General features: G+C 36.0%; 1 protein-coding gene across 2 annotated transcripts in view; it reads right to left on the bottom strand.

Moving 5' to 3' along the window:
- The window catches only part of LOC110030405 (DNA damage-inducible protein 1), a 95,815-nt gene that overhangs the window by 73,234 nt on the left and 11,200 nt on the right, over positions 1-11,381 (bottom strand). Inside the window, exon 4 of one of the 2 annotated variants that reach the window (XM_020733103.1) lies at positions 6,013-6,121. In XM_020733103.1, the coding sequence (XP_020588762.1) occupies positions 6,013-6,121 (109 nt within the window). Of the gene's footprint in view, positions 1-6,012; positions 6,136-11,381 lie in introns of both variants that reach the window. The other variant, XM_020733104.1, reaches the window with a different exon arrangement.

Raw genomic sequence — 11,381 nt, 5'->3', positions numbered from 1 at the left:
AACAATGCAGGCAATGCGAATTGCGGCGATCGGACGCGTCGACTCTCCGAATTGCGAAGCTTATGCGCGCGGGAGTGCGAATTGTGCAAAAGGCCACCCTAAGGCTCAAAAGGTCCTATAGGGATCCCTTTTGGGTTCCTCATATTGGTTTCATCCTTCTAAGTGCTAGAAGTTAATACCACACACGCGAAACTCCAGAAGGGGACGGAAGCGGGTTGAATTTCTAGAATGAGGCGAGTCTCACTTCTAAGGTTCTAAGATAGTCGAAGGGAGATTCCTAAGGCTAGATCCTAAACCCTAAGAGGAATACTAGACCTCACGAAAATTGAGGTCAACACTAATCACCTCAGATAAACAACCTAAAATGTATAAATATCTTAGGATTTTATAAATTTTTGGCTCAAAGTAATTTAACACAAAAAGTAACTTTCTTACCTCAATTAGGCTTTTCGCCACAAGACTGCCTTTCCACAGCTGCAAAAAATTCTTCCCTCTTCTTCCTAACACTTCAAATCTCCATTTCCCATCGTTGATCTCGAGCTAAAGCCCCCGACGAAAACTCACAAACCACTTACGACACTTCCGACACAAGTTCAGCGTCTCTGACAACTACCGAAAAAAAAATATGCACAATTTGTTACATATGTTAAAATGGAAGCAAGATGAAGAAAAAGAATGTCTCAAATAACGTGAAATAGGGTTTCGTACTTACTGGTTTCACCTCGGAGACTGGAAACCTAGTTGCTTGCCGCTTGCTGTCATGCGTTCACACACAATCCCGACTCCAGTATTGTAGCTGGAATCACGGGCTCCCTCGGTTAAAAAGAATGAGGTGGGGGAGGAAGGGAATGTCGAAATTAGTGTGAAAGAAGGGTTTACACTCACAGATTTCTCCCTCGAGCTCCCTACTGTGAACTGCGGCTCCCAAATCGTCACTCGTCCTCACTGCTCACGGTCTCCATCAATCTAGCGTCGCCGAGAATGGGGAAAGAGATCGGGAGAAGGCAAAGAGAACGGGAGATGGAGGACTTCATGCGACGCAACCGAGAGGGGAAGAGGAAATGCGAAGCTTCCCATTCGACGCATCTCAGGGCTAAAATCGCTTAGGTTAAGTTGGTGGGAACACTAAGCTAGGAATAGGGAGGGTAATTAAGTGTTAATTAACTTAATTAAACTTATAAATTCTTAAGTCGATGGGACCACTAAGCTGGGATTAGGGAGGGTAATTAAGTGTTAATTAACTTAATTAAACTTATAACTTCTAATTTCTTTATATCTCTCGATCTATTCATAATTAAAATAGAGTGTTTCATATTGAATTAATGGATTTGATGCATAGAATTTTATAAAATTAACTCTACATTTTTAAGTCGCCAAATTAACAATTTCTCAAAATTGGTTATTACACAAGTCTTATAATTAAGGGAAGTCTCCCTCTAAATACACAAATGATTTCACTTCTCTTTTCTGTTGAGTCATGTCTAACAAAAAACAAGTTTTATTATCGCATTATAGTATCGGTCATCCCAATTTCAATTATATTACTAAGTTGTATCTTCATTTGTTTATCAATAAAAAATCAAGTTTCTATCAATGTGAGATTTGTCAACTTACCAAACATACTAAAAATAACTATCATTTGACCCAATACAAACCCTCACACCTCCACAATAGTATTTGGGAACCCTCAAAGGTGAAAGCCTTAAGTGGATTAAATGATTTGTCTCCTTTATTGACAAACATACAAGAACCACTTAAGTATTTCTAATGAATGAGAAATCTAAAATAGCTTAAATCTTCTAAAGCTTCTTTGATGTGATTCAAACTCAATTCCAATATTAAATTCAGATCCTAAAAATCGTTAATGCAAAGGAATATTTCATCCCCATCATCAGATCCTATCTTTCAAAAAATGGAATCATCTATGTAAGTTTATGTATTGATACCCCAAAACAAAATGAGATAGCTGATAGAAACAACAAAAATCTCTTTACGATATCTCGTTCAATTATGATGTCACATCAAGTTCCTAAATATTGTTTTGGGGAAGTAGTTCTTACAGTAACATATGTTATCAATTGAATGTCTAGTCGGAGACTAAACTTCAAAACACCTATTCATGTTTTGATGGTTATTTATCTTGATATCGGAGCTTTTTATTCTACTATATCACTTAAAATCTTTAGGTGTCTATCCATTTTTCAAAACAATTCCTTAAATTACACAAAACTTGATCGTAAATTTATCAAGTGTATTTTTTTGGGTATGCCACCAACAAAAAAGGGTATAAGTATTACTCTCCTGTTATCAGAAAATACTATTAAGTCCATGGATGTCGAATTTTTTTGAGAATCAATCATTTTACCCAAATTTTGATGTTTAGAGGGAAAGCATAAACGAACATCAATTTTTGGATGCACTTGATGACACCTACACGATTTCATCACCTACTCCACCTAGCCCTCCTATCCTGATTTAGGATGCCCAACCAACCCAACCTAAAGTGTAAAATAAAGAACTTCGTTTGCACACAAGGAGAAAGAAAAACCTCAAGCAATTGAAAGACAACTTGCAATGACAAAATAGCTCAAACCAAAACCTAAGTCTGCATTCACCTGAAATTTCGGGTATGAAGTCTAGTACTCGTGAGTTATTCTCTTCCTCTTTTGATGTTGGTAACAAGGAAAACTGCATTAGATACCCAATTAAGAAGTATGTATCTTATAGGAAGCTATCCCCATCCTGTAAAACTTTTACATCTAACCTTGATAGTATGTAGATTCCTAAATCCATTCATAAAGCTATTGAAAATCTAGAATAGAGAAAAAAATTGAAATGGAGATTCGAGCACTAGAGTATATTGGCATATAGATTCTTAATAAACTCCCTTGGGATAAGAAGCTGGTTGGGAGCGGGCAAATGGGTATTCAATATCAAATACAAAATTGATAGGGGTATTAAGAGATTCAAAACCAGACTTGTAAAAAAGTTTCACTTAAGCCTGTGGGATCGACTATAAAGAGACCTTTGCACCAGTTGTCAAACTTAACACTATCAGAGTTCTCCTTCCACTAGCAGTTAACAAAGGATGTAAACTACTTCAACTTGACATAAAAATGACTTTTTAAATGGAGATCTAGAAAAAGAAGTGTATATGAAGATTAGAAAAATTCCAACAAACACATGACATACAAACTCAGGAAGTCTCTCTCTGAGCTTACGCAATCATCAAGAGCATGGTTTGAAAGGCTTGTTAAAACTATGAAATCTAATGGGTACTCATAAAGTCAATTGATATATTTTGTTTGTAAAGCACACTTAAGAATGTAAGACTGTTGCATTGATAGTATATGCGGATGATATAATTCTTACAAGTCATAATGAAAAAGAGATTCTCAAGATCAAAGAAATTCTTATCCCAAAGTTTAAAATTAAGGACCTAGGTATCATGAATAGCCCAAACAAAAAAGCACTAGGACATAGTGTACAAAATTTTGAGATTTCTCAAAAAGACTCCTAATTATGAATTAATTTTTGAGAAAAACAAGAACAGATGTGGAAGTCAACACTGATGATGGTTGGGTTGGTGAACTCACTAACAAAAAGTCCACCATATGTTACTACTATGTATGGGGAAATCGGGTGACTTCGAAAAGTAAGAAGCAAGTGATTATTTCTAGAAGCAGTGCAGAATTGGAGTATAGAGCAAGAAACTATTTCTCTGAAGGAAATCTGAGAAGATCCTGGAAGATCTGATTGGGACAACTTATGAAACTCTTAATTAGTTTATTCCCTTCATATTCTATGTTATTTTATAATTCATTTCAGGATTATAAATTAGATATATTTGGTAAGTTTGTAAATTAGGAGAGATTGTTTTCCATATATATATATATATATATATTAAAAGCCCAAAAAAACTAATATATTAAATAGAAAAAAAGATACAGATACAATATGTGGGAGGGCCCAAACATGGCACCCTGCCCACACAAAAATCATAAATGGTTCCAAAACTAGAAAAAAATAGAAAAATACATTAGATACTTAAATAAATAACTTAACAGTGCACACACACACATGTGAATAATATGGATCAATAGAAATATTCCCCTCTAGAACTTATTTTCTACATGAATATTTTAGCAAATGTGGTTCTTAGGGCCCAACAAACTCATACTAAATGGTATTGTATCCATATCCACGCAAATATGCCATAAAAAAATGTTAGAATATAACAACCGGTATGCATGAATTTATAAAACAATATAAATCATGTTGTGCATGCATGCACATTGGTTAAATTGACAACATACGCCAAATAAGGCTGAAATGTAAATATATAATAATCAACTTCAAAAATGCAAAATATCATCATCAATGATTTCGCAGATCATGTTTGTGCAGCAATCACTTGAATTTAAACAAGAAAAAACTTAAAGGTTACAAACAATTAAGATGCGTCTCCAAGGATAATTAAGAATAAACTAACTATGTCTTGATATCAAAGATAATAGTTACTTATAGTAAAGATTGTATAAAGAAAGAAAAATAAGCAAAAACATATATGATTTGATTCAGAGTTCTATAAATTAAGCTTGTATTGAAGTGTTTATAATACTTTTATATTTGTGAGCATGTTCATAAGGTTTACAAAAATTCTTAGCAAGTTGAAAAAAAAATCTTCGGTTAAAATTTCCTGTATAGATAATAGCAACTTCACATAAATAGCTGCAAAATGAAATATAATTGATGATCAAGAGCAACAACCAATGCTTCTATGCACCATCAAATTAATAAAAGACTAGCAGGTCTTTCTGACAGAATTGGCCATATGAAATTTACAAAAAAGTATTAATACAAGCATTTTCCGCGGTAATTTAATTAGAAAATGACAATAAATAGAACATTACCAAGAAAAAACAAAAATTCCATTTCAAAACAAATTTTGTAACTTCAACCAACCAGATGAACCCTTACAGAGCACAATGTACATATAATTGGCCTGCAAATCTCAAAAAATTTCTCAGCTAAACATACAAGGATGCCCAAAGCTAAATTTTCGAAAATAAAATGACAAAAGCGATTAAAGATGTGCTACCACCACTGCAATCCAATTAGAAAAATCTAATATCAATTCTTACAAAATCAGGTGTGAATTTTGCCATTTTAGCAACCTAGTTAGGATATTTAATTGTTGTACTATCTAATCAATCTTCTTTCCCCCAACATTCTAGGAACTCGTTCAGCTTCCATTATAACAACAACCTCATCGCAAAATGGCTCCCTTGTCTAAGACTTCTCTTGATGATTCTTCCACCAATATAACCTTTCTTTAACTGTAATAACTTATCTCAAAAAATATAAAAAAGATAGAACCCAATTTAAAGCCTTTGGAGAATCCCATCTGTTCTAATGTGAAAGTTAATCATAGTACAAAAACACATTAAATGATAAAGAAAAGTATAAAATCAAACATAAGGAGAAACTGCAATTGAAAATCTGAAACAACAGAAGAATGAAAGCAAAAATCACCAGCTCCTATTTTTAAAAAGTGAATTATTTTTTTCCAAGTATTCAATCGCACAAGTAATTGTGTGCTCTGATGAGAAATATGCAGAAGGATATTCAATCATAGTTTTTTTTTCCTTTCCAAAAACAGTGAATGTAGACTTGGCGATAAACACAAAAGACAAAAATATATACAACCCAAAAAAAGTCTGTATGCTATTTAACAAGACTAAAAGCTAATTTTATGGTTAATTATACTTGCCAATAGTAACATGTTAATGAAGTTTAAGGAATCTTTGGAAATCTACAGAATCACTATGAAAACATGCACTTTTAAGGCAGAAGCACAGGATAAATCATTGGGATTTCTGGAGGTTTCGAAAGCAGGTGGATTCCAAGAAATATAAAACAATTGCCTTCTTAGGTTAAAATGTTCTACTGAAATGATTAAACAAATTATTAACAGCAATATTTTCCATTAAATAGAGCAGCATTGCCTACCTGCAGTAACTGACCCATCAACTGGGAGTCACGACGAATCTGTCGCTGGAATGAAGCAGGATCTGCAGCGGAACCATCCGGATTTATTCTGAGTTCATTGGCGGATGGCCTGTGATAATTCAGCTGATGAAGATCATCATAAATTTAAAGTATATTCCATTTGAAAACCGCTTGACTAGAATGGAGGAACTGCATGAACTTGTTGATAAAACAAAAAAAAACTAGTTACCAACAAAATCAACAAGTTGAGTGTAATGATCAATTTTTTTGAGAAATTTGAGAAATTTTTTAGCAACTTAAAATGTAACCTAATTTTCGCACCCCTCGGATTTTAATTGGAATAATTTTATAAAATTCTACACTAAAGTCGATCAATTCCATATGAAGTACTGTACGTAAATTATGAACGAAATGTGAAATATGAAATTTGAAAGTTTTCAATTGAATTAATTTTAATTAAACTTAACTATTCCTTAATACTCTCTTTATTCCCACAGCACTGTTTTTAACCTGCCTACCCTATGCATTATATGCATTGATTAAAGAAATTTTCCATCCTGAGCTCTCGAATTTCCCATCCTCTCCCGATACTCCTCTCCCTCCCTCTCATTTCTTTCGACAGAAGATATGAGGTTTCGTTCGGCAGAAGATATGAGAGAGGGAGTTGTGATCGCAGCAAGCCTGCAAAAGGGGTGAGCGGCACCTAGTAAGCCGTGACCTACTCCCCTCTCCATATTTCCTCTCCCGTTCCCTCCTCCCTCTAGGGTTTCACGAGGCAGAAGTCTGCCCTCCGCAAACACTTGTGCTCGGACACTGTAGCAAGTGGCGGACGGGTGAAGAGTAAACCGAGCAGCCCATGGGTGTCAAAGTTCGGAATTTTTGGCTCTGAGACAAATTTTATAAGTGTTAATCCCTATTTCAAGCTATTTGAGACTTCCCTTCTCTTTTCTTTCTATTGCTTTCATTCTGAGTTTTGCCTTATTTTCTGTATCTTTTTTCCTTTCTAGTAGTCGTCGAAGGCGTCCATTGTGTCGGAAACGTCGAACGTCTTTCGCGAGCTTCCAAAAGGGTTCTAGCACGATATCAGCGTAGGAGAAGTGTGGTTGGAGGTGATAGAAAGTAAATTTGACATCTTTGGAGAAGGGTCGGTCGCCAAGAAAGCTGCTTAAGGTATGTTTTGGGAAATTAATCATATTTTTAAGTTAAATCATTTGGAATCTATCTTCAGATCATGCAAGTTACTAGTAGTCTGCGATAAGTTGTTGAGATCAGTGGCTCGTACTGACTATCTTAGAAAACTAGAATTGGGACCCACACTTTTTAGAAATTCCAACCACTTCCTTTTTTCCTGTGATGTCTAGCATTTATGGTCCAAAACCATCATCTTATGTACGCGCAGGTTAAGGGTTATTATGTGAAGACTCAGGGAGAAGTTACCAATAGAATTTCAGGCCCTAAGAAAATATCGTCACGACTTTTTCGCACATACACACACCAAATGCACAAAATTCACAAAATTGCATGAGGTCAGTCTTCTATTGAGCCTAAAAGACGAGTGAAAATGCAAACTTCTCTGGAAGACCTCCGACGACAAAATGGACTGCGTCAACGCGTCCGGGATACTAATTTTGGTTGGAAAGGACACTCATATTGTCATATTTCTGACACGATAAAATTGACACGCAAATCGATAAATTTATCAAAATGACTTCCGACGGCGAAACGGACCGCGTCAGCGCGTCCAGAACGTCAGAATTATTTACAAATGATACCAATTTTGTTATGTTTTGATGCATGGATAAAACACAAATTAAATTTTTATTTTTCAAAATATTAAATATTTTCTTTTATATAAATATCATTAAATTATAATTATATTAAACCTAAATCCTATTTACACCTCTACCCTCACTTAAACCCTCATTCGGCCTTGTGTTCGGCTCGATCCCGCGGCTCGTCTCCCTCTCCTCCGTGTGCCCTAGATCCACGATAGATCCACGCCACTCTCCTTGTCGTTCTTGCTCGCGGCTCGTCTCCTCGAGCTTCCCTTTGGCTTTTCGACTCTCCAATCGCAAGGAGATGAGCTGGCCGACGCTTCTCCTCCTTGAAGCTGTACGCCCTCCCTCTTTATTGTGACGATTCTGTCCCTCTTGTTCTATTCGGCCATGGAACGGTGGTTGATGGCTTCTTCTCTTCTCTTTTCTGCCTATAAAATGTTTTCCTAGTCTACTGTGTTGGGTTGTTGAAATTTTTGAGAGAGAAAGGGAGGGTTCTGAGAGAAGAAGACTTGGATTTTTCTTACTGTGAGGGAAAGTTACTTCTTTCTGATTTGTTGTTTGAGGAGAGTTCTTCCTCTCTGTTAGTCGATATTCTTGTGGTTAAAGATCCGGGAGCTAGAAGTTGTAGGGGCTATTTGCGTGAGGTTGTCGGGAAGGATTACTGTGGGGGAAAGCTACTTCTTTCTGATTCGCTGTTCGAGGGGAGTTCTTCTTCCTCTCTGTTAGTCGATACTCTTGTGATTAAAGAACCGAGAGCTAGAAGCCGTAGGGGTTATTTGCGTGAGGTTTTCGAGAAGAATTTCTGTGGAGCGTTTCTTTCAATTTATTTTAGTGTTTTGCTTTAAATATGCATTAGAAAGAGGTATTCTTCTCCTCTCCTCTATTTTGCATTATTTTGATGGCATGAAGTATGGAAGTTTATTTTGAAGTTTAAGCAAGAATATTTGCTTAGGATTGTGAGAAATGAAGCATGTATATATGGGTGACCTCTACTTTTCTTTTGCTTGAAACATTTGAAGGCATGGCTAGAGTAGTCTAAAAATACATTTTTATTCCTTTATAAATGTCTATGGAAAAATATGTTTGGGGACTCATTCATGTTTCTCTTGCTGCCCCTTTGCTAGAATGCATGCTGGGAATTATTTTATGAGATGGAAAAATATGTTTGGGGGCTCATTCATGTTTCTCTTGCTGCCCCTTTGCTAGAATGCATGCTGGGAATTATTTTATGAGATGGAAAAATATGTTTGGGGGCTCATTCATGTTTCTCTTGCTGCCCCTTTGCTAGAATGCATGCTGGGAATTATTTTATGAGATGGAAAAATATGTTTGGGGGCTTATTCTTGCTTCTATTGTTGCCCCTTGCTAGAATGCATGCTGGAAATTATTTTATGAGTTGAAAAAAAATGTATTTGGGGGCTCATTCTTGCTTCTTTTGCTGCCCCTTGCTGGAATACATGTTGGAAATCATTTCATGAGATGGAAAAATATGTTTAGGGGCCATTCTTGCTTCTATTGCTGCCCCTTGCTAGAATGCATGCTGGAAATTATTTTATGAGATGGAAAAATATGTTTGGAGGCTTATTCTTGCTTTTATTACTACCCCTTGCTAGAATGCATGCTGAAAATTATTTTATGAGATGGAAAAATTAGTTTGGGGGCTTATCCTTGCTTCTCTTGCTGCCCCTTGCTAGAATACATGTTGGAAATCATTTCATGAGTTGGAAAAGATATGTTTGGGGCTCATTTCATGTTTCTCTTGTTGCCCCCTTGTTTGAATGCATGTTGGAATGAAATTATCAAAACTTTTATTGTTGATATTCATGCTTTACAATAAATGCTGGAAAAATATGCTCTCCTTTGGCCCATTTGGTGGTCTCGGTCTTGGTTTTTTTCTTTGGGATTGATTTGGAAGTATACTTTTTGTTTTGAACCATGCATTGGGTTCGGTTTGCCCCTGTATTGAATTCGGTTTGCCCCTTTCTTGGGCTTAGATTAGGCTCCTTTCGGTAATATATGAAAGCTGAAGTTTTTTTGCTATTTTGGAATATTTCTGGGCTTGGTTTGTCCTCGTATTGGGCTCGGTTTTGACTCTTTTAAATGGGAATTTTGGATAAAAATGTTTTTTTTTTTTTTTTAGCTCATTTGGAGTGTTCGGTTTAGCCTTCATGTTGTTAACTTTTGCCTCCCCCCCTCCCTATGCTGGCTCGATTTTCCCATTTTGTTGGGTTCGGGTTGCCCTTTTGCTAGGCCCGGTTTGTGCTCCTTTAGGTGAGTTATGTTGGCTAAAAATTCTTTATATGTTTGGACTATTTCTTTGGGCTTAGTTTACCCCTTTGGTGGGTTCAGTTTAAGCTTCTTTTGGTATTATATTTTGGCTGAAATCTCTTACTGCTCAGAATTGTCCCTTGGATTTAAATTGATATTTTTGTTGGGCATGGCTTGGTTGGAGGTCTCCCTTCTCTTTTGGCTTTACCCTTGAGCTCCCTTCTCTTTTAGCTTTACCCGTGAGCTGGATTTGGAGCTTGGCTGGGGTTCTGGTTGTCTTACCCGTGGGCTCTCCTCTTCTTGTTGCCTTACCCGTAATTTCTCCTCTCTTTTGGCTCCTTCTCGTGAGCTGGATTTGGGTTTTGGTTTTGGTTTGCTACCTTAACCGTAAGTTTCATGTTTACTGTCTCAACAATTCTATTCTCTTTTGGCTCCTCCTCGTGAGCTGGATTTGGGGCTTTGGTCTGCTGCCTTTGCTGTGAGTCTAGCTTAATGATTTGGGGTTGTCTTTGTCAAAAGGATGGCTTGGTGGTTTTGTTTACTTAGTAGATTTTGGTCTGTTGCATTTGAGGCCTCTCCTTGGCCCTTACCCGTGGATTGGTTCTGTCTTTGGGACCTCCTTATTGGTCCTACCCGAGAGCATACCTTTGGGTTCTTTTGTGAGATATTGGATATACATTTCATTGTAAACTTTTGATAAATGGTGAGATTAAATTAGTTTGACATTGGTATGATTTTCTAGAAGGCTAGTGAGTTATTTCTTCCATTAATTAGTGACATTTCTTTTGTGAAATATAAAGGGCTTATACAATTTCATTTGGAGAAAATATGGGGTTGACGCCAATTGAATTCATGTGGGGTTTGGAAATTCATAAAACTGCCACGGGTCGATTCATTTATGAAATGTGAGCAAATGATATTTTTCTAAGATTGATTCAAGGACCTTAAGACCCTATTCAGTGAAGTTTAAATTGCATTTTTGAGACTTTATTCGTTAAAATTTGATTTGCATGTTGAGGCTTTCATATATCGGTTTGAACAATTTAAGTGTTGATTCTTGGAGACACTTATACACATTTTGGGATTGATTCGATCATTTTTTTACATTTTTTTACATTTTTTTACGAAATTAAACGTCTTTTGACCGATGCATTCACGATTTCGTTTTAAGTTTTGCTGATTTAACTTTGTTTTAAAAATGGATTGGTCTCTTTTTCGTTCATTTTGTTTTCTTTTTTTTAACGGTGAAGTAAAAAATGAGAATTTCTGATTTAATTATCTTCAAAAATGATTCATAATTTTAAGAAAAATACGAGGGAAAGA

This window comes from Phalaenopsis equestris, unplaced genomic scaffold (genome assembly GCF_001263595.1).
Source record: "Phalaenopsis equestris unplaced genomic scaffold, ASM126359v1 Scaffold000715, whole genome shotgun sequence".
In the NCBI taxonomy this organism is placed as follows: domain Eukaryota; kingdom Viridiplantae; phylum Streptophyta; class Magnoliopsida; order Asparagales; family Orchidaceae; genus Phalaenopsis; species Phalaenopsis equestris.
The sequence above is the reverse complement of the archived record's forward strand: the minus strand, read 5'-3'. Positions and strand labels throughout refer to the sequence as shown.